A 25473-nucleotide genomic window follows, 5' to 3' on the forward strand; every position below is an offset into this window, starting at 1 on the left:
ATAAACGTGCTTAAAGAAGAGAAAATGACAGACCAATCTTTCTAATGAACTTATATGCAAAAATCCTCAAGAAAATACTTCAAAATTGAATGTAACAAATCAAAAAAATTTTACACCATAAGGTGGGTTTTAGCATAGCTATGCAGGAATGAATCAACATAAGAAAAACAACCAATGAAATACATCATATAAACAAAATAAAGGGAAAACATTACATGATCCTATGTATTGATGCAGAAAACTCCTTTGGTAAAATAAAGCATTCATTCTGATAAAAACACTTTGAAAGATAGGAATAGAAGGAATTTCCTCAACATTATAGTAGGCATATATGAAATACCTAGAACTGATATCTTATTCAATAGTAAAAAGTCTAAAGTCTTCCCTTTAAGATCTTTAACAAAAAAATGATCCTCATTGTCACAACAGATATGCAATATTATAAAAGTAGTCTTGGTGGGGAATAAAATGCATTTACATGCTGAGTTTGGCTTAGAGAGTGGCCAGAACCAGCTGGTGATGCAACTAGAAAAAGACCTTGAATATAAGGGGGGAATGGTAAAGACAAATGAGTTTATATGGCTAAGAGATTTCAAAATGAGTCAGGAGGTCATCAGAGGGTTCGAGTGTATGTACATCTCAGCAGGATATCGGAGACTGCATAAGTAGATACAACCCCAGATAGTGGTGTTCCTGAGAGTTACAGAGACACCCAGGTCCTAGGGTCATGGCAGATGTATCTGGAGTTCCCTGCCTTTCCACGGGTCCTACTTTGGAATTTGTGCTCCTGAGTGTGATGTAGTTGGATTCAGATTTGTCTTCTCTATACATGTCTCTTCTGTCACATTAACTGAACCTGTGGTTGGTACTGGGGTTGATGTATGCTCAGGAGATTTGAATCTCTGGACTTTCCAAGTGCCAACTGGGCCCTGTGCCTCAGCAGAGCTGCAACATCTACCTCTCCATTTCCTTGGACTTACCCAGGTCAGCTAACAAGGCAGTGAGGATGGTCAACACCACACCACAGAAACAAGAAAGTCTACAACTGCAAGCAGTAGAATCCCATCCATCAGCCATGTGGATCTAAGCCCCCTCTCAATTTGGAGGTAGAATGGGTATCACCATCCTGGGGTCCTCAGGCTGGAAGGATAAAATATTGATTAGAGTAGACTTAGTGGTACTCTACTATAGAATTATTGTGACTCTAACAATGGAAGTAATTATATCACTGATATGTAAGCAGTGTCCAAGGGAATTGCTGAAAGCAGGGAGGGAAAAGAGGTGTGATATAGGGACATTTTCAGGCTTGGATTTGTCCTGAATGATGTTTCAGGAACAGATGCAGGACATTATATATCCTGCCATAACACACTGAATGGACCGAAGGAGAGTCTAAATTACAATGTAAACTATAATCCCTGCAGTGTGGCAGTGCCCCAAAATGTATTCAGCAAATGCAATGAATGTGTCACATCAATGAAAGAGGTTGTTGATGTGGGAGCAGTGGGAGGGTTTGGGAGTAGGGTATATGGAAACTTCATATTTTTCAATGTAACATTTTGCTTGATATACGTATCTTTATGAAAAAAACCCTTATCCAGAAAAAATGAAAAAATACTACATTTTTAAATGTTATATTAAAAAAATATAAGACATTTCCATATACCCCCCACCCCCCTCACCCCACTCATCCCACATCAACCACCTCTTTCATCATCATGGGACATTCATTGCATTTGCTGAATACATTTAGGAGCACTGCTGTACTACATGGATAATGGTTTACATTATAGTTTTTGAAATAACATTTAAAAAAACAAAGAGAGAAAAAATAAGTTAATTTTTGTGTAGGACAAGAGATTAGATCATTGTTGCACACATCAAAATGAATGATAAAAAGAGTAATGCCTCAAAAAACCTGCCAAAGGATTATATTATTTTTAAAGCTTTTCCTGAAAGGAACGCTTTTGTATTATATCATTTCTGTGATCAAAAAGCAACTGTATAAGCACCATCTTACTGTAGGGAAGGAAAGTCTTGATATTCAGTTCACTCAGTACCATTTATTGAAGAAACTATTCTGTCCCAGTTGAGTGGACTTTATGGCCTTGTCAAATATTAGTTGGCCATATATGCACAAGTCTATATCTGAACACTGAGTTTTGTTCCATTGGCCAATATATCTATACTTGTGCCAAAACCATGCAGTTTTGAACACTGTACCTTTGTAGTATGTTTTAAAGTCAGATAACATGACTAGGTCAGTTTTGATTTTAATTTTCAAGATGTTTTTTGAATATTCAGGATTCTTACCCTTCCCAATAAGTTTGACAATTGGCTTCTCCTTTTCTGTACAAAATGCTCTTGGGATTTTTATTGAGATGGAATTGAAAAATTGTAAATCAATTTAAGTAAAATTCACATCTTAATATTATTAAGCCTTTCATTTTCTGAGGTTTACCTTGTATTTTTTAGTAATATTGGGCAAGTGGGCCATGGCAGGACATACAATGCCCAGCATCTGACCCTGCAGTACCACCCAGGACATCTCCAAGTCCTGAAAATGCCTCCATATCCCTAAATAACAGAGCCAGAACCATAAACACCTAGAAGATAATGTAGAAAGCATTACAAGTTTTGCAGTCTAAATATTTTTTGTAAACTTTACACCAAAAGCACAAGCAATGAAAGAAAAAAATTGATAAATGAGACATCCTCGAAATTAAAACTGCTTCAAGATTATTTGTCAAGAAATTGAAAAGGTACACTATTCAGTTGGAGAAAGAACTTGGAAGCCACTTATCTGATAAGGTTCTCATATTCAACATGTATAAAGAAATCCTACAACTTAATGATAATAAGACAGAGCATTTTTTTAAAAATGGGTGAGTCTTGAAAAGATAAATTGCCAGAAAGGAAACACAAATATCTAAAAGCACATGAAAAGATGCTCAGCATCACTAAATATTAGAGAAATGCAAATCAAAACTACCAGGACACAGCATTCCACAACTATTAGACTGGCTGCTATTTTTTAAAAATCAACCAAAAACTACCTGTGTTTAAGAGGATTTGGAGAAATTGGGACAGTCATCCACAGCTGGTGTGAATGTAGAATGGTGCACCCAATGTATAGGATGGTTTGGCAGTTCCTCAGAAAGCTAAATATAAAATTGACACATGATGGGAAATGGATGTGGCTCAAGTGATTGATCTCCTGCCTACCACATGTGAGGTATTGGGTTCAGCTCCCTGTGCCTACTGGAGAAAATGAGCATGACTGAGCTGGCATAATGGGCTGGCAAGACAGGCTGGTATGACAGGCAGGCACAAAAAGATGATGCAACATGATGATCAAACCAGATGACAAAAGGAGGACACACAATGAGGGACACAATAAACCAGGAAGCAGAAGCGGCTCAAATGTTTGAGCACCCTTCTCCCACATGGGAGGTCCCAGGTTTGCTACACAAAATAATTAAAAAATAAATCTAAAAAAAAATGCCATATGATCCCGCAATCACACTACTAAATATATACCCAAAATATTGAAAGCAGTAGCAAAAACAAATATATGTACACCAATTTTCATCATGGCATTGCTCACAATAGTCAAAAGATGGAAGCAATCCAAGAGTCCATCAACAGATTAATGGATAAACAAAATGTGTATATATGCTTATATATATATATATATATACATACATATATATATATGGGTGTATATATATATACATACATATATATACAAAGAGGGGAATGTTATTCATTTGTAAGATGGAATTATGTACTGACACATACAAAAACATGGATGAACCTCAAGTACCTCATGTTGAGTTAAGCAAATCAGTCAGTCACTAAAGAACAAATATTGCATGATATAACTTATATGAACTAAGGATATTGAGCAGAATCATGAAAGTAGAAAACGGAGGGAAGGTTACCAGGAGATAGAAGGTAGAGTGATAAGCTAATGCTTAGTCTGGGTAGCATCTATAATAAAGCTGATGATAATGGAATGGAAATGAACAGATTTGATGGTGTTGCAGCAATATGAATGTAATCAATGGAACTGAACTTTTAGTGTGAAGAGTGTTGAAAGAGGAAGATTTTGAAAAAGAATGCTAGAGGAAAAATCTGGGTTCTTTACAATTTAGTAAAATATTGGGTGGCCAAGAATTATATTTAGGAATACAATTATAATGATATTCTTTTGATATCTTTAACAAAGCTATGTCAGTAATACAGGGGATATATATGGGGGAATGCATCTAATGCATATCTCTATGGTATATAAACGTGTTTGTGTTTAATATGTATGATTTCTCTAAATATAGAGATGTACACATTAGCCAAGAGAATACTAAATTTCCATCTGGGGAGATCTCCACTTTTTCAAATAAAATGGCAAAGTACTCTGTAAAATATAAGAAGTGCCTAATAAAAACATACAACAGCAAAATAGACCAATGTGCCAAGTTCTCAATCTTAATGTTTGTATTTATGAAACTTATTCCTAAATCATGAAACTTAGCATAATTAAAATTAATGCCTAAGAGTCAACCCCAGAAATTCTCCTTTTTATTCAAATGTAAGCTCTTTCTAATCCAAAATCAGCAAATAAACACATTACCTTTCTCCCTACATTGGACACGACAACCAGGGGAGGGCTGCAGAAAATAAAAGCATAACATTTCCCCCTACATGGGACATAATACCCAAGGGAGTATTACAAAGCATGGACCAGCAATGCATTTAGAAAATGACCTTGACCAAAAGCAGAAAACATTAAATCCAAAGGAGTGTTTATGTCTAAGAGATTTCAAATTCAGTTGGTAGGTCATTCTGGATGTTATGCTTATGCAAGCTTCAGGAAGATCTCAGGAACTACCACAATAAACAAAACCTTTAAAAAAGTTATCCCAGGGGCTTAGGGATTTCCAGACACTGTTGGCAAGCCACACAGCCCAATGAAGTCAACACCTAATGGGAGACCTTATTTTGGTGTTTATGATTGTGAGGGCCAAGGGCCCTCTAAGTCTTCAGAATGTAGCAACCTGCATGACCTAGGCATAAGTTAAAGTTTAACCCTCCCCAGAGGGCAGAGAATATATAGATATTTTCATAAACTATGATCTTCCCAAAGCAGTAAACATGTTTGGTAAATGATCTTCCTAAAAGCATACTCTGTACATCAACACACTTCATGTGTATGTTTTAGAGACCCTAGCAGGAACTCTGTTCTCATACCCTGTGGATGCGCTTGTGAGATCCCTGATATCACCCCTTATTTATCCTCTCTCTTTAAAGAGCACTAACTTCATTACTGGCCATCATCAAAATTATCTCCTGTCTGTAAGTCCCAATAAACCTTATGCCTGATTATCACCAAGCATGTTTTTGGTCTCACAGCCTCACCAGCTTGTGCCCTTCAGGATTTGGGTAGTAGCAATTGGTAAGTCATGAGCCAGGAGATGAAAGGACCATTGGTAGTAGTGGGCATGAGCTCAGGGAAAGGAGAATCTGTGGGGGAAAACCTTGGTTGGTCTACAACATCCATGTAGGTAGGGTGGCTGACCTCAAAGATGAGTGGGCACTGCCAAGGGAAAATGGAGATGCCCAAAATTTCTGGCAGGTATGCTGGTTGTTGTACAGCAGATAACAGAGCAGCTGTCCTTAAATAAGGAAAAGAGAGACTATCAGATACTGGCATTGAAAGTATGGTCACTGTTAGGAGACTAGTGGTTGGTTACTGAGGCAGAAGAATTGGCAAAGGCCTCAATGCATCTCTTGCATTATTAAAGTTAGAAAGCTGTAAGTCCTAGCACAGACAGAGATGAAAGATTCCTTAGCTGATCTCCTGTGATGAGTTGATGATCAGTTATGTTGCAAAGCTGTGTAAATTGGAAGAGTTTAATGGGATGTTATTTTGACAATGTTTTAAGTTTTATTCATATTTTATTCTTATCAGAATTTTTAAAAAGGTGTTAAAATGAACTTTGAGTTTTTTAAAAAGATTTATTTATTTATTTCTCCCTCCCTGCCCCCCCCTCAAGTTGTCTGTTCTCTGTGTCCATTTGCTGCATCTTCTTCTTTGTCCACTTCTTTTGTTGTCAGCAGCACTGGAATCTGTGATTCTTTTTGTTGCATCATCTTGTTGTGTCAGGTCTCCGTGTGTGGCACCATTCTTGGGCAGGTTGCACTTTCTTTCACACTGGGCAGCTCTCCTTCTGGGGTACACTCCTTTGCATGTGGGGCTCCCCTACATGGGGGACACCCCTGTGTGGCACAGCACTCCTTACGTGCATCAGCACTGCACATGGGCCAGCTCCACATGGGTCAAGGAGGCCCAGGGTTTGAACCGCAGATCTCCCATGTGACGACAGATGCCTTAACCACTGGGCCAAGTCTGCTTTCTGAACTTTGAGTTTTGAATCAAAAACAGACTCCTGAATTATGAGTCTAAGTGTACTCCTGAAGAATAATCCAGAATACATAAAGTTTACATTCTGTCTAAACTGCTAAATTAATGCTTAAGTGCATTTATATTGCTTAACTATTCCTAACTGGTTTCTGGTTTCTAAAAATAGGGATTCCAAGAATGAGCTTGTGTATTATAGGCAACACTGATTCCAGAGATCTTAAAAGCAATAAAAATCAGAGATGTGAAATGATGGAGAGCTTGGAGACAGTTGTATAAAAGGAATGAGAATTATGAGTCAAATTATTGAGCATTATGTTTATGTTGATGCATCTTAACTTTTTGTATTTGTAGTTCAGTGTATATTTCCACACCCATGGATGATAATATTAAATTAACAAATGAAAATTCTTAAAAGAGTTCTATTCAAATGGCCAAAAGTTAAATAAGTACTTATATCGGTAAATGAATACTCCTGGATTCCAAATTAGAAAAGCCAAGCAGGATAGAAAGTCACATAATATCTGATTAAAGAAACTATTTAAAGAAACAAAACTAAATATTTTATATCCACTTCCATAATCTTTCTATAGCCTATTCTATCCCGAGGGTTTTCTCCATAACTTGACTGAATTCTAATGACTCATTAAAACTATATTAGGTAAACTACAATGTAAACTATAATCCATGTAGTGTAGCAGTGCTCCAAAAAGTATTCACCAAATGGAATGAAAGTGCCAAAATGCTGAAAGAGGTTGTCGACGTGGGAGTGAAGGGCTAGTTACTGGCAGGTTCTTATAGTAGGAAGAAAAAGATTAGTATTTGGTAGAGTTTTTTCGTCTTGAACAGGAACCGCAGGTTCTCAACTGGTTCCATCTCATATTTTTCTTCATGCTTTGGTATGATCTCCAGCTCAGGACCTCCTTTATCTGCTGGTTCCAATAAGTAGTTGTGTTTTGCTCTGGTATGATGGACCCAGGGCTTGAATCCCTGTAACTTAAGAGAAGAATGAGAGGTTAACAGTATGTGTAAGGTCCCTCCCATTTGGGTTTAAGCTGATATTCAGGATGTTTGTTTTTCCAAACTTTTAAAAGAACCTGATCCCCGATTGAGAAGGGGTGGAGAGGCTGGTTAGTGGGATATTTTAGGCACTTCAACTTGCTTAATTAACATAGTAAAATTCCCACCCAGGGATGGAGCTATCCGCCCCTTTCTTCATCATGCAATGTATGTGCAAGCGTGATTTCCTGAACATACTATTCATACAATTATATAACCAGCTATGTGTGTTCATCCATATGCATAAAAACTAGTGCATAATCAAAGCAAATGCTAAGTAGTAACTTGGGTATTTAAGCAAGAGTGAAACTGCAGCACAGGGAGTCAGGTCTGAGTCACTTTGGACTGGCCTTGCCTCCTTACCTCTGCAGATGTAATAAATGTGTTTGCCTAACTCTCGTGTTGAAGTTTTCTTCATGCCATCTCTGGTTATTCATAAAGGCCTTGCTTGAGGCCTAACAGGAGGAGTGGGGTAAGGGTTATAAGGGAACTTCTTATATTTTTTAATGTAACAATATTTTGTGATCTATCTATATATATATATCTTTAAAAGACAAATTAAAAATTAAAAAATTAAAAAAACATTAGGAAAACAAGGGTATGGGCTGGGTGTGGAAAGATAGAGGAGATGTGGATTTAGCCTAGAATTCTGTCCACTAGGTCCATAAATTAAAATAATAGGGACAGAGGGGATATTACAGAATAAACCTTGTTTTGCATAGTCTGTCCTGTAATGCCACCATTAAATTTTAACAGCTCTTGGGTTATAAGCCAATGACCAAATTTCAATAAATAAAGAAAAAGTCCTTTAAGGCCATGGGACATTTTTTTTTCTAAATATAATTAAATAAATTAAGCAATTAAAATATATTCTAGAACTTGGACAGTGAGTATACTTTTAAGATTTTTCACAATTTTAGAATTTTATTAGGAAAAAAAGGTTTAGCCTCCTGTGAAGGAAGGAAAAAAAAAGATCTTTTCCATAAAGCATAATAGCTTCAATTTTAGTTAGCTTGAGTGTTACCTCCTATGTTTATATAATAGTAATAAAATAAATTAGCATTATATGTATCAAATATTTAAGATAAAATTGTAAGATTTTGGCTAATAAAATTATTATAAATCTCTATCAGAATATTTTCTGGCTAAATAGAAATGAATTTTTTGTTTCCTTCACAGAACAGAATGTGGAATATGAGACTTTATTGGATATAAAAATAAGTAAAAAAAAGTTTGTGGAAGCAAAAACAATCATTTCTGACCAAAAATTTGATGTTTAAGAGAATGTGTTTTGTCCTAAAAGGGCTGATTTTAATAAAATCGTGGTTGAAATATATATGACAAGGGTTGAATGACTATAGAAAGTTTTAGAAGGTATTGTAGAAGGTAACATTAAGGTAAGGGAAGGGGTTTTATAAAGGTGAAATTTGTTGGAGTTGTAGTAAGTAGTTATGTGGTTATGGTTGGTTATAGAAAGTTTGCAAGAGCATCTTCTAAGCTGAAATATTTAAATAGCTAATTCCAGATAGTCATTATTAAAAAGAAACCTGAACTGATATCAATATCAAAATTAACTTATGGTTAATTATAAGAAGTTTGTAAAAAGCATTACCTAAACTAAAGTACATAAATGACTAACTCCAGGAAGCCATTATTAAATAGAAACTGAAATGATATTGGTAACAAAATGTAGTTCTTAACAGGAAAACCTAACAGAAGCCAACTCAGTCTGCATACTGAAGTAGTGACGGGGAAAATATAATATTGATTCCATTGGGAACCTTTGGTTTTCATAAAATAATGGAGAAGGTAGTTTTTCTTATACTGCTAAAATAAAATACCTGTTAATGTAATCATGATAAAAGTGTAAAAATTTAAAAAAAAACTACCAAAGTAGTTATGTTCTTTTGACACATTATAAACTGTACCAGAATTCTTTAGAAAGTATATGAGGGAAGCGGACTTGGCCCAGTGGATAGGGCATCCGCCTACCACATGAGAGGTCTGTGGCTCAAACCCTGGGCCTCCTTGACTCATGTGGAGCTGGCCCATGCACAGTGCTGAAGCACACAAGGAGCATCATGCCATGCAGAGGTATCCTTTGTGTAGGGGAGCCCCACATGCAAGGAGTGCACCCCATAAGGAGAGCCACCCAGCATGAAAGAAAGTGCAGCCTGCCCAGGAATGGTATCATGCACAAGGAGAGCTGACACGACATGATGATGCAACAAAAAGAGACAGAGATTCCCAGTGCCACTGATAAGGATCCTAGTCTTCACAGAATAACATGCAGTGAATGGACACAGAAGAGCAGACAATGGGGGGAGGGTAAGGGGAAAGAAATAAATAAAAAATAAATCTTAAAAAAAAAAAGAAAGTATATGAAATTTAAAATAGATTTCAGTATTGCCAAATCTTGTGCATTCAAATCAGGCATTTAGTACACTGTATGGTGCCTCTCCATGTGAGTTACTGGCTTGGTTAGTCACTGACACCTAAAACAATAATTGTATTTACCACATCTCTGGTTATATTCCTGAAGTGAATGAAGAATATGTTGCAATTCCAAACTCCTGCAGTAGCCAGTGGTGGCATGGTATATTCAAATTTACATTGCATCCAACCTGGCTCTGTTTCATAGAGCCAGAGTGAATCATGCACCAGGCCAGTGAAACACTGGAGCCTCCTTCTAAGGGTTAAAGTTGCTGTACAATACTGACTGTGTGAAGGGCATAACAAGTGGAGAAATAACTACCAGACTAATGTGAGAAGAACTTAAACAAACACAATCAGCATTATGGAATGCTCCCATGGAGAGACAACATGTATGGTTTGCAATGCTAACCTGGTACTTAGATCTATTAAATATAGCTTAAAGATTTAACTTGTGCATTGATTGGTGTTAAGTGCTGTACATAAATACCTGATGAATTAAAAAAAAAACACCTCTTCTATTCTAGAACATATGCAGAGGTATATTGAATATGTTAAAAGACATGGTAAAAAATCATTTTCTAAGTAATTAATGAAAGTGTCTTTGAGATAAAAGAATGGCTCTCCTAAGTATTGTCTTTATTTTGTTTGCCCAATGCTTACCTTATTACTTATATTGTCTTTGTGAACTTATGTCTATGACAATGCCTCACCTCACACTTCCTGACAATTTCCTAGGCATAATCACTACTGTGGGGACTGGAAATGGCAGTTTTGTAGACAGCATTTGAAACTGACATTATCAAGCCCATCAGCTTCAGGAAAATACAGCCTCTGGAGGCATCTGGCCTTCCCATGATCTTTATGTCATTGCTGGACACCATTATTTGGAGTTGCTAATAACTATTTTTTTATCCTTTTTCTGCATCTCACAAGTTTTAGTATGTTGTGCTATAATTTTCATTAGTTTCAAGGTCATTACTATTTCTTTTGAGATTTCTTCCTTGAGCAATGTTTGTCTAAGATTGCGTTGTTTTGCTTCCAAATCTCTGTTTCTAATCTGGTTCTCTGGCCCTTGCAGCTTTCCAGCTTCATTCCACTGTGGTCAGAGAAATCAAAGTTTATGATTTCTATCTTTCTGAATTCATTGAGACTTACTCTGTGGCTAGAATGTGGTCTGTCTTGAAGAACAATCCATGTGCACTTGAGAAGAATGTATATCCTGCTGTATTGGGGAGTAGTATTCTATAAATGTCTATTAGGTCCAGGTCCTTTAATAGGTTATTTGAAATCTTTGTTTCTTTATTTGTTCTCTGTTGAGCTATTCTGTTTAATGGTGATAATGGTGTATTAAAGTCCCCCAATATATTTGTAGGGGCATCTATTGCTTCAATTAGTTTTTCCAGTGTTTGCCTCATGTATTTTGAGGTGACTGATTAGGTGCATAAATGTTTATAATTGTTTTCACTTCTTGAAAGATTATCCTTTATACTTATATGTAGTGTCCATCTTTGTCTCTCATAATAATTTTGTATTTAAAATCCTACTTTGAATTTTGATTTCTTGATTGTGATGGTGTTAGACTCAGATGTGACCTTTCTACACAGCTTCTTCTGTCACTTTCAATGAACCTATGGTTTGTACTAGGGTTGGTGTATAGTCAGGAAACTTGAAACTCTGGACTGTCCTTGTGCTACCTGGGCCAGGAGAGCCTCAGCAGAGTTGCATCTCCTACTCTCTGGTTCATTGAACTTACCCAGGTCGGTAATAGGGAGGTGAAGATGGTCAACCACTACACTAGGGAATGAAGAGTGCATACAATTGCAAACAGGAGAGTTGCATTCATCATCCATATGAAATCTAAGCTCCCTCTCAATACAGAGGTTGAGTGGATATCACCATCCCAGGGTCCACAGGTTAGAGGAATATAATATGGATTAGAGTGGATTTACTAATATATAAAATATGGATTAGAGTGGACTTACTGATATACTGATATTATAGAACTATTGTGACTAGTAATGGAAGAAATTTTAGCACTGATATGGAAAAAGTGGCCACAGTATTTGTTGAGGGCAGGTGAAGGAAGAAGAGATGTGATGTGGGGCATTTTGGGGATGGTGTTGTCCTAAATGATATTGCAGGGACAGATGCTGGATATTATATATCCTGCCATAACCCACTGAATGTACTGGGGTAGAGTGTAAACTACTATGTAAACTCTTATCCAAGTGGTGCAGCATTGCTCCAAAATGAATTCACCAAATGCAGTGGATGTTCCACAATGATGAAAAAGGTTGTTGATGTGGGAGGAGTGGGGGGGGGGGGGTTGGGGGTATATAGGAACCTTTTTATATTTTTTAATGTAACATTTATTTTGATCTGTGTGTCTTCAAAAAATAAAAATAAAAACAAACACACACATACACACACACACACACAAATAAAGTCTATTTTGTCCAATATTAGTATAGCTACTCCTGCCCATTTTTGGTTATTGTTTGCTTGTAAGTTTGTTTTCCAGGTATTCAGTCTCAACTTCCTTGAAACCCTGGGTCTAAGGTGGGTTTCTTGTAGACAGCATATAGATGGGTAATATTTCCTTATCCATTCATTCAATCTGTGTCTCTTGACTGGTTAGTTCAGTCCATTAACATTCAGTGTTATTGCTATTAAGGAATTTCTTACATTAGCCATATTTTCTCTGTATTTGCATATGTTATACTTTGTTTTTATTTCTCTTTTTGTCTTTTTAATTATTGTTACACTTTCCTGCAATTCAGACTCTCCCATTTTTTATTTCAACCTGCAGAATTCCCTTTAGTATTTCTTGAAGGGCAGGTTTGTAATTGGCACAGTCTCCGTTTCTATTTATCTGTGAATATTTTGAACTTTCTGTTATTTTTTAAAATGCAACCTTTGCTGGATAGAATATTTTTGGCTGGAAATTTTTTTTTTCTTCTTTTTGTACCTTGATTATGTCATACCACTGTCTTCTTGCCTCCATGGTTTCAAATGGGAAATCTGCACTTAGCCTTATTGAGCTTCCCTTTTATGTGATGACTCTATTTTCTTTTGCTTCCTTCAGTATTTTCTCTTTGCCTTGAGCACTGGATAATTTGACAGGTATATGTCTTGGGGTAGGCCTGTTAGGATTTACACTGTTTGGGGTGTGCTGTACTTCCTGGACATGTACACCCATTTCCCTCTACAGGTTTGGGAAGCTTTCAGCCATTATTTCCTCTAATACCCTTTCTGACCCCTTTCCCTCTCTCCTCCTTCTGGGATTCCTATAATGTGTATTTTTGTGTGTTTTGTGTTCTTATTCAAATTCTAAGACCCTGCTGCTTTTTTTCTATCTTTTTATCTATAAATTTTACAATCTGTTTGATTTATGATGTACTATCTTCCATATCACTAATTCTTACCTCTGCCTGATCAAATACACTGTTATTTACTGAGAGTGTTTTTGATTCCTTGGATTGTGTCATTCATCACCATCATATCCATTATTTTTTTCATGTATGTTTACCATTTCTTCAGTATGCTCTTTATGTGTTTCTTTAATATCCTAAATCTCTCCCTTCCCTTCATTTAAGATAATCCATGATATTTCTTTGGATGACTTGATTAGTTGCTTGATGTTCTACTCCTCTTCCTGGTTTTAATTTGTTCATTGGACTGGGCCACATCTTCATCATTACTAGTATGGTTTGTAATTTTTTGTTGCTGTCTGGTCATCACTATATCTTAATGAGTTTGTTCATTTGACTAGCTTTTCCCTCTAGTTTTGGATTTTATTTAGTTTCCATTTGTGTGTGTGTGTTAAGTGTTCTCTTTGACACTATTCTTCTTACTCTGTTTCCTTATTGTAGTCTAAGTTCCCTTGAAAGAAAAAGATTAGGGCCAGGGAAAGCATATGAGGTAAGAAAAGAAAAAAATATAATTGCAGTATTGCTAGTAAATACTAGCGGAAAAACTGTATAAGACCTAACAAAATAAATATTAACCTCATGTAAGTAGTACAGAATTATAGGAAGAAAAAAGTGTATTACCAACAATGAAATTGGAAAATGAATATCAGAAAAATATAGTACTAATTAAAAGGCCAGTGTAATGAAGAGAGAGTGAAAAGTAAAGAAAGGATAATAATAGAAAGAATTAATAAATGATAGAAAACAGAAGTGTCAGAAACAAAAAGGCAGAAAAATTGGTGGCTAAACAAGGAGAGGTGGAATGTAAGAGCAACAACAGAAGGTGGAAGAGAGAAAGATGAAGGAAGGAAAAAAGATTGTGTTGGTAGACAAAATCAGTACATGCAAAAATGAGGAAATCAAAGAGAAAACACAACAAACTGGAAACTAGCCAACAGCACTGATTTTTTTTTTTAATGTGACGCTATAAAAAGGAAGGAAAGACAATCAAAGAAAAAAAAACCTGATTCACCCACTGGTAAGGAGTCAACCAATCATTAAGTAAAAACAGACTTCCCTCTTAAGTCCACATGGAGCTTGTCAGGCTGCTGCTGTTTATCAAAAAATTACCCTTCAGTTTTCTTGGTGCAGATTTTGAAATGGATTTTAGTGAGTCAACTAAGTTAAGTTATAAACAAAAGTAACTTTTAAAAGAAAAAATAATTCAAAGAAAAAAAATTACATGGTCCTATAGATGGACATTGAAATTGCATTTTACAAAATAAGGCATCCTTTCTTGATAAAAATACCACAAAAAAGAGCAAATGAAAGAACCTTTCTCAACTTGAAAATCCCACAGCTAACATTGTACTCAAAGATGGAACTTTCTCAACTTGAAAATCCCACAGCTAACATTGTACTCAAAGATGGAAGACTGAAAGTCTTCCCATTGAAATCAGGCAAATGATAAGGACACCCACTGCAACCACTGTTGCTCAATATACTCCTAGAGGTTCTAGCCAGACAACTAGGGATGACAAAGAAATAAATATGCATCTAGATCAGAAAGGAAGAAATAAAACATTTTCTATGTGCAAATATGATCCTATAATTTGAAATTCCTGAAAAATCTACCAAAAAAACCTGCTAGAGCTAATAAACAATGTCAGCAGAATGTCAGGGTACAAGATTAATAGGGAAAATCAGTAATGTTTCTATACACTAGTAAGGTGCAATCAGAAGATGATATCAGGAAAAAAAATTCATTTAAAGGATCAACTAAAAGAATGGTTCAGGTTTCCTTAGTGTTTTGAGGAATCTGGTTGGCTGAAGCTATGCATATTTAGCACTTTGTGATATCTGGCTGAGATTTAGATTACTATGAGAAAGTGAAAAATATTAATTGCAAATTGTAAAAGAATATGATCTGGGATGGAGAAATATGCAGTGGAAAGAATGGGACAGCTGTCATCTTAAGCCATAAATTGGGATAGGAAAAAACAAATGAGAGCTATTATTTCAAATACTTGATCTCTATTTTGTCTTCTGTTAAATGTCATCTATTTCTTACTACCTTTTTTTGTGTGTAAGTTCAGAATTTCTTAGGTTGATAAATAATGGTTTATCTGAGACAAAGATAGAAGATTCAAATTATTAAGAAATGAATAATCAATAAATGGATAGCATCTTGGAACCAACTGACATTGGCATGTTTGGTTACTGAAGTCTACATTTATGAAATTTCTTTTTAGTATTGGCAATAAATAAAGCAAGAACATCAATAGTAGTATGCATATTGATACTGTCTGTATATCTGCATGCTCAAAAATAGAACTCATTTTCTTTTCTTCAAATATTCAAAGTCACAGATAAATCTCTTTCATTGACAGATGATTAACATGAACTGTCAAGAGAATGAGATTCTGGAAAATGCAGTTTCCAGTTTCTCTCTGCTATGAAGCTATGAAATGAGACTTGGGTGGATGTGATTGAACCTGACAACAGATAAACTAGTATTTGAAGATGTATCCTTATGTTTGAAAACTGTGAAAGAATTTATGCAATAGATGCAATAGAACCTTCAATGAAGACTTCTTCTCTGTCCAATAATTCCTTGGAATATGAAATCAGATAAAACCTTGAATTATCTTCAAGAAACATCTATAGAATTTTTGCATCAATTATATTTTAAATCTAATGGTATCTACTTTCAAACAAAATAACACCAGATTTAACTGAAAAAAAGACATTTAACTTGAAAATTGTTTTCAAACTTTGCCTTTTCTTTAGTAATAATAGCGTGGTATTGTAATTTTGCTTGATAGTTGGGCAGTTCTTGCAGAGAAAACATGAAGAGCATAGGGTGTGTTTAAGCACCTTCCAACTAGTAATGATTCTTGTATTTCTAGTTTTATTCATTTAATACTTATGAATTATATCACTCATATATGGACAAATATAAACAATAAACATAGTAAAAGTTGTGAACTTAAAAACAAGCATAACTTCATGCAAGTCTTCTATAGATTACCAAACTACCAAAAATTTGATTACTGTGAAACATTTGCTTCAAATTATAAGAGAGCCAAATATTACTACTATAATCCATACCTCAAATTTAGTGTATTCCATCCAACTCATGCTATTATCAAGACGCTGTATTTAATTACAAATTTGTCTTAAAGTTCATGAAAGAGTGTTATGATATTTGTTAATCACAGTTCATCATCTACCACAGCATTCACTGTGCTATTCAAACCCATGCCTTGTACAATCCATTCAAATTATACCGTTTGTGTCTCTCATTTTCATCACAGGGTACTGCTGTCATTACCTCAGTAAATTTTAGAACATTTTTGTTCCTCCGAAGGGAAAAAACCCTTACTCTTTTTGTTGATCTTCAGAATTGATATAATATCTGCTTTGTCATTTTTATAAAATATTACAATGTTACTGTAAACTTTCATCCATTGTTTACATTAATTTCCCATGTATCACCAATTTTAACACTTTATAAAAGAACATTGTTATAATAATACTATTATACACAATCTTTATCCACCACTGAAATCACTGTTATATATTCCTAGATTATCCTCTGTATTCCTATTAATTCACATTTATATTCCTAGAATTTTTTCAGGCACAATCCTATTCATAAACCAGCTGTGTTAGCTATACTCACTTTAATTGCTATCATAAACTCTATTTCCACACTTTTACAAGAAACCTTATTAAAATTCTACATACATTTAGCGTTAGTTCCAGTTCTAAAAACACATTATATATTCTAGTAACACATACTCTAGAGTTTACCTCCATGAGTTTACTCATTCTATTTCATTCCTAATAGTGAGACCATATAATATTTGTCATTTTGTGACTGGCTTATTTTACTCAACATAAAGTCTTCAAGATTCTGTAATGTTGTCATTTCTTCTTGATTTCATTTCTTTTTGTAGGTGAATAGTATTCCACTGTGTGTATATACCACATTCAGTGTCTGCCCACAGCACAAATCTCACCCAGGACCTCCAACATTGGTCCACTATAGAAATCCCTGTGTAGGTGCTAGGCATAGAATTGAAGGATCCTGGGAAGCCCTGTAGCTGTTGACACACAGTATGGGATTGTTTCAGGGGACTGTGTACTAGAGCAGCATTGCTCCTGGCTGTCTCAATAAATTGTTACTTTAGCATGGCTATTTCCAATTGAATGGCCCACCTGAACATTTCTTTCGCTGATAAGGTGATTTACTGCAAGTGCACAAGCAAAGAACTGGGAGAATCTTCCCTAAATCAGTTCAAAGTGAGAAGAGGTACAAGGGTTTTTAAAGACAAAGGAAAGGGGGTATGTGCAGTTTCTCAGCACAGCATTCTCTGAACCACATCAAACATGTCCTTGTTTTTAGCAGCTAATTAAACACAGTTTAGCAACATCTTTGTGACTCCTTTCTCAGCTAAGGATATCAAGCTTTTTGTCCCTGAGAAAAGTTATAGCTTTCTTGTGTCATAAAGTGCTCTTGACTCCTTTCTGTGTGGTTTTGCTTTGAGAGATTATCTTATTCCTGTAAGCAAAACTGAAAGGTCTGGCTAATATCCCTCAGGGAACTAAGTGCAAAGAGTAAACTTTTCAAATGAGATTACTAGTAAATGAGTTCAATTATATTTAGAATTTTTGGAGCTTCTTAAATGAAGAAATTTTTAAAACCCACATTTTCCAGGTATCAGTTCTATATTAATCTTCTTGAGGTACCACCAAATTGTTTTCCACAGTAGCTGCACCAATCTATGTTCACACCGATAGTGAAGGAATATTCTGATTTCTCCACATCTTCTTTTAATACAAGTCACTCCAGCAGATGTTAAATGATATCTTATTGTAGTTTTGATCTGCATTTCCCTAATAGTTAGTGATGTTGAACATTTTTTTCATTTGCTTTTGACCATTTGTATTTGTATTTGAACTCTATTTTTAAAAATGTTCTTAGAGTAGAAAAATGCTAAACCCAAATCTTTGGTGTTGTATTTAATATTGTGTGGCTCTAAAACATGGCCAAAAGAACTCAGGCACTGTAGCTGTATATATTTGTTCAACTTTTGGCTCTACTACTTGTTATCTGGGTGAAATTAAGAAACTTCTAAATCTGAAAAATTCAGATCTCATTCATTGTGCCTTCCAAAGAGGGGCACTGGGAAGTCTGAGGATTTAATACAAGCTAAAGCATTTGTAACTCTGCCTAGCACATGAGAAGTACTGTGCTAGTAAATTAGTATAATAATCATACACTCCACAAGGACCTTAAAATAAAATCTGCCCTAAAGTAACTTCCTCAGTATCCCATACATTTGTCCAAATACATAAATATACAAACAAATACCAAAGGTGTTGAATAATTCAAAATGATATAGCAGCTTTCTTTGTGTATATAAAGCATGCACTGTGTGTATATATAATGTACGTATATTTAAATAAGAAGCCTCATATACAATATATTGATGGAGTCACAGGTAGTTCATTAAAATGTTTCTCTTTATTCAAGTTTCTTATTTGTGGATTTTATGACACCTCCCATAAATATTAAATTATACATTATGAATCAATTTTCACTCCATAATACCAATCTAAAAAATCAAAATTCATCCACATATTGTGAAACATTTAGCATCTCCCAACACCTAGCACCAGTCCAGGAGGTTTGCATTAATCAATTCACTTTATTCTCACAAAATCTTATAAAATACATGCTCTTATCATTTTGTAAATGATGAACCAGATGAAAGAAAATTAAGAAGCATGTCAAAAATACTAAGAAGAGTGATGCCAGGAGGGAAACCCAGTCACTTTTTTTCCAAGGCAGAAAGTATTGAAATCCACACTGGGATTTAACCACTGCAACATTCCCCTTCTCATATGAAGTTAACAGGGGTTGGTAAATGAATGCTTACGTAAGTGATGTTTATTTATTTGCTTGTTTCCAAGGGAACAAGAATTGCTTAATTTTGGCATATGAAGGGCAATGGAATAATTGTGCTTGATCTACCTAACGGAGCACAGACATCGACAAGGGACATTTTCTCTGAGGACAGTGCAGGTAGAATTGTAAATTGGATGAAATATCTGCAGTAGAGTACTTTGTGCTGTATTTAACCTTCTTAGTTTCATGGTAACATATGGACCTGATGGCAAAGGAAGGTGAAATTTTCTGGATACATTTTGTGCAACATTTCCTTATACATAAAAATATTTGGTAATATCTTGAGGAAAATATAAAGGTAGGTTAGTCTATAGTTAGTATTGCTGAAAAGAAAATAAGATACACTTTTAATCCAATAAATTTTATTTGAAAATATGCATACTGATAATGTTTTTCTAATGGGAGTAGTTAATCCATTCAATATTTTAAACATAAGTCATGCTTTTGTGGGAGAGCTAAAAGCAATCTTTCATAATAATCAATTCTATTCTCTGAGTCACTATAAACAAGTGAAATTGAGTAGCTCAAACAGTAGTTTTATTTATTTATGATGTGTTCAGGCCATATAGACTTCATAGTTCTTGAGTAACAATAGAAGAAATATTGTCTCAAAAAATCTTTGAATTACAAAAATATATCCTTAACACATATTTGTTGAATACTTATATGATAGGCAGTTGGATATATTATTTATTTATTTGCTATTGTATACTAAAAGTAAAAATAATTTTTACATAAACTAAATTAATTTTGACTTTTTGAATGAAAATTTTGCTTAAAAATTTGGTATACTATGGGAAATACATAAGGCAAAAATAAATTTTTCATTCCCAGGAGTTCTTAGCATGGGTGAGTGAATATTTTATAGATTTATTATGCATAGGATATTAAATTACAAGTCAGTTAGTTGAAATTAATATAGGTAGGCCTTTGATTGTTTCACATTCTAAGTTTCTATTAGGTACTTAAAATGAATAAATTCATCTTAAGATTAAAATATAGGTTTTTGGATGTTACTAAAAAGTACTAAATACATATCAATATACTGATGAGAAAAAATAATCTTTTCATCAAATTATAGAGAAGTATATGAGCTTCTTTTGTGAAAATCATTTGAACAATGTAAAGAAATGTATGCTAATTTAGAAAGTCATAAGATGTGATTATGGCTCCCTCCTTACATATAGATTTATGGTTAGGTGTGCACTGACAAAATGTTCCTTTCCTTAGTGCTTACCACTCTAGAGAATCATATTTCAAGCTATTTGAAGGAAAAGTAGGCACTTAGAAACTATCAAATCTCCAAAATTCTTACTGCTAAATACCCCTTTTTACCATTATTACTTTTATTTTTAAAGAAGTTTTAGACTACATAAATCTTACATAAAAAATATAAGGGATTCACATAAGTCTCATTCCTTCCCCACCCCACACTTTCCCACATTAACAACACCCTTCATTAGTGTGGTACATTTGTTACCATTGATGAACCCATATTGATGCATTGCTACTAACCATGGACTACAGTTTACATTATAGTTTACACTTTGTCCTGAACAATTTTGTAAGTTATGACAAAATATACAATAGCCTGTATCTGTCACTTCAATGTCATGCAGGACAAATCCAATGTCCTAAGAAACCTCCATAAGTAGGAGAGGGAACATCAAACTAAGAAATGATTAAGGGCTTTCTGCCTAAAGGAACCTGCACAAAATCTTGATATATATTTCTGCTTTTCTCTCCACTTCTCAGCAAGTTCTGTTCTTTCCCCCATTTCCCAAGTAAACTCATTTTACTGGCCTACCTAAAAATAAAAAGAGGAAAGAAATTGTTAGGGATATAAAACAGTCTTTTAATAATTAAGTATTCAATATTACTTATATTTTAACTAGTATGCATTTGCAGTTTTTACTTTGCATGTGTCACTGATTGAGACTAACCAAACCATTCAATATTATTCATATTATGCTCAATTATGCACTTATATTTAGAGACAATAAAATTAATTCACTCTAAAAAACCTAACAGCTTTGAGAGTTTGTTGATGTGATTTTCTCATTGAAACATTTTTAACACAGAGAATAAGAATCGTAAAAGAAAAATTCAGAATAAACCATGAGTCAGGGATTTTATTTCAATTGAGTTGTCTTGTTTCAAAAAATGTTCAATGGATTAAATAAATTCTCAATTTTCTTCAACCAACTGAGAATGAAACACTTAAACAAACATTATGCATATTTTGATTTTTAAAATACTACATATTTTACATTTAATTGAGTTTATTTTAGAGTCCTTTTTATATGAATTTATAAAACTTAACTAGATTAAAATTTAAATTAATGAGACATAAACCAGAGCTCATTTATTTTTGGCAGTGAGGACTTTCCCTGAGTTAAGCTGAATTAATGAGTCCAAATATTTTGAATTACTTTCTGTTGTTCAGTTTTGTATATATCTCTCAGTATTTGTTGGAGAAGAAGGAAATGATATATGGTAATACCCCATTAAAAAACAGAAATATATGATATTGAGTAATATGAATAAATATTTTTAAAACCAAATGTTATATTTCTTAAGGGGTCAATGCCAACTAAGTGCAATATATAGATTTTGCTAGTTGGAGGATCAGAATAAATGTTTCTGCTTCCAACCATAAGATGTAAGTAAATATGGGTTTTGGCAACCAATGACTGACCACATTTTTCCAGGAAAGAGAATAATCATCTGTGTTGTTTGAAATTTATTTTTTGATTTTTAAAAATGTTGTGCTTAATATTACCTAAATTTTCAGGAACATCTTCGATAATATATTGCCTAAACATTAACAAATTTAACGAAATTAACCACATCATTCTTATTTCCAAAAAATATCATAAGAGTCAGTCAAGGTTCTCTCCATTCTCCTTCTTCAGAATAAGTTAATGTCCCATTTGGACTAGGAACTCTTTGCTTGCCTTTACTCAAAATTCTAATGGATTAAGTACACATGATACCTTCTGACCAAACTATATCACCACTAGCATCATTTGCATGTTCATTCATTTCTATTGTCTTTGTAGTTTGTCATATTAAAAAGTATTTTGAGTATGTGTGGTCAAATTTCTGAATGTCATACAGCAGGCATCTGTTTAGACAATGGACTTCTTCTGATCTTCTTTGGTTGGTTTGTTTTCAGCAATGATTTAAAAAATAAAGAAAAACTCATGCATCTTTATTTTAAAATGAAGAACAGAATACTTAAAGAAGGTTCCTTCTTTAGAGGCCAAAGTAGGTAAAGTGCTGAAGCAAAGAAACAGGGAACATAGAGACATGCATATGTGATTATGCTCTTGGTTAGTTAACTGCTCTCTAAATATGCAAACATATTTGATTTCTCTGAAAATCAAACTTGCTTTTGTGGAATAAGGAAAGTTTCTCTTTCAGATATGTTATCAAGGTAGAATAGAAAATTGAAAACAACTAGCATATTTCACGTACTTATATATAAGATTTCTTATAAGTGGTATATCATTTTCCAAAGTTTCCAGTTCTTGAAAATCATTACTACACAAAACTAGAGAATGTTTTCAAGTGTCTATGTAAGATCTATCCATATATAGAGAATACAGAAGTAGAAATAAAAATAGAAATAGAAATAGCCATATTTACAGATATAGATATGGGTATAGATGTAGATGTAAATGTAGAAACAGATACAGAGATATGGATATATATAGGTATAGGTATATAGATTATAGATTAGATATACATGTACACATACATATACATGTACATATAGAGAGAATACAGGTAAATATACAGATATAGTGGATAAATTAATTGATATTTATATATAAAGAAATATATGAACAATAGATAGAGGGAGAGATTATATAGAGAAGTATGCATTTTAATCTATTAAAATTCTATTTATTAATTATATCACAATTTGAAGGAGTCTACATATATTTCCTAAAAATACTGATAGTTTAGTGTCTTGAAAATTTTGTGTAAAATTATTTTAAAACAACATGCATTGACATTGCAATAGTAATGAAAACCACGTTGTAATAAAAAGTTATATTTTAAAATAGTTTAAACACATAATACATATACCTGTACAAGTAGGAAGGCGATAGTTGTTGGCACATTGTAAAATGACAGTAGTCCCAATTTGTGCTGGAACTAAAGATTTTATTTAATCTATATAGGTTAATGAATGAGGAGGTAAAGAATGTGGAGTTGGGCTAATCAGACAAGAGGAATTGATTTTGTTCTCCTGGGACTATTTCACCATATTCAACTCCCTAAACTTATCTTCTCCCTCATCTTTTTTGTGTTTCTTGTGACACTTGTTGGCAATATTATGATGATTTTCCTCATTTGGCTGGACTCTCGACTTCATACTCCTATGTACTTTCTTCTCAGTCAACTTTCCATCATGGACCTCTTGTACAGCTCCACTATCGTCCCAAAGATAGCTGCTGATTACCTATCTCTGAAAAATACCATTTCCTTTGTTAGCTGTGGAATTCAGCTCTTTCTTTTCACCACGCTTGTTGGATCTGAGTACCTTCTTCTGGCAGTCATGGCTTATGACCGCTATGTGGCTATATGCCATCCTCTCCATTACTCAGTCCTCATGCGCCCTAAAGTCTGTGCCTTCATGGTGTCTGGCACCTGGCTGGGTGCACTGTTCAATGCCTTGGTCCATACTACATATACTCTGAATCTCCCTTATTGCTCTTCCTTGGAAATTCATCATTTTTTCTGTGAGATCCCAGCTCTCCTGAAACTTGTTTGTGCTGATACATCTACTTATGAAAATGGGCTTTATGTCAGTAGTGTTGCTTTCCTTCTCATTCCAATATTTATCATTATGGCTTCATATGGGAAGATACTTTTTACTGTTTTGAGATTAGGCTCAAACTTAGGGAGGAGAAAGGCTTTGGCAACCTGTTCCTCCCATATGATAGTGGTGTCTCTCTTCTATGGAACAGCTATCATCAAGTACTTTCTACCAAAAGCCTACCATACAGCTGAGCTGGACGAAGTTGTGTCTGTCTTTTACACCATTGTCACTCCCATGCTCAATCCCCTCATTTATAGTCTTCGAAACAAAGAGGTGACTAAAGCCTTCAGTAAACTTCTGATATCAATCAAGAATAAGCCATAAGAAGATGGACATCTGATACAGAACTTTATTACTATTGCAAAATAAACAGCAGACAACAAACTACTTTTCTGGAGACAACATGGACCAATTCCTTCATTTACACTTGCTAAAATGATAATGGATCAGAAAACTAATTTCCACTGAGGTTCATTGAGCATTAGAGGAATACTTAAAAGAATGCTCTATGTCAGAAGACACAAAATCCTTAGATGTTTAGGAAAAAAATAGAGAGAACAAATGTTTATTTTATTTAATTATATTTTTATTGTATTGAAGATACATAGATCACAAAAAATGTTAATTTGAAAAATATAAAAGGTTCTTATGTACCCCATAACCCAAACACTCCTTCCACATCAACAACCTCTTTCATCATCATGACACATTCATTGCATTTGGTGAATACATTTTGGAGCACTGCTGCACTGCATGGATTATAATTTACATTGTAGTTTATACTTTCCCCAAGTACATTCAGTGTGTTATGCTAGGATATATAATGTCCAGCATCTGTCCCTGTAATATCATTTAGAACAACTCCAAGTCCCAAAAATGCCCTCACACCACATCTCTTCTTCCCTCTCCTTGCCCTCAGCCCCTACTGTGACCAATTTCACCAGATCAATGCTTCAGTTTCTTCCATTACCATTCACAATAGTTCTATAGTAGAATAAAAATAACTCCATTCTAACCTATATTTTATTCCTCCTTTCTGTGGACCCTGGGATGTTGATGTCCAATTCACCTCTATATTGAGAAGGGGCTCGGACTCACATGGTTTATGTATGTGATTCTCCTGCTTGGAGTTGAAGGCACACTTGGTTCCCTGGTGTGGTGTTTGACCAGATTCACCTCCTTGTTGGCTGACTGGTCCAATGAACTGGAGAGTGTAGGAGTTGCAACTGTGCTGAAGCTCATGGCCCACCTGGCACATGGTCAGTCCAGAGAATCAAGTCTCCTGGGTATACACCAACCCCAGGGTCAACAACAGGCTCAGTGATGGTGACAGAAG

The 25473-nt window shown here is 34.6% G+C and overlaps 1 protein-coding gene across 1 annotated transcript; it reads left to right on the top strand.

Moving 5' to 3' along the window:
- Positions 1-23654: 23654 nt before the first annotated feature.
- On the top strand, positions 23655-24461 carry LOC101430633 (olfactory receptor 2T11-like). Its single transcript, XM_004456887.2, has one exon. It carries the CDS (start codon positions 23655-23657, stop codon positions 24459-24461), a length of 807 nt encoding a protein of 268 aa, XP_004456944.2.
- The last annotated feature ends 1012 nt before the right edge of the window (positions 24462-25473 follow it).

This window comes from Dasypus novemcinctus, chromosome 16 (genome assembly GCF_030445035.2).
Source record: "Dasypus novemcinctus isolate mDasNov1 chromosome 16, mDasNov1.1.hap2, whole genome shotgun sequence".
Lineage (NCBI taxonomy): Eukaryota > Metazoa > Chordata > Mammalia > Cingulata > Dasypodidae > Dasypus > Dasypus novemcinctus.

Bases quoted from the DNA above. Each gene is read 5' to 3' on its own strand.
- LOC101430633 (XM_004456887.2), top strand. From the start codon at position 23,655: ATGATTTTCCTCATTTGGCTGGACTCTCGACTTCATACTCCTATGTAC.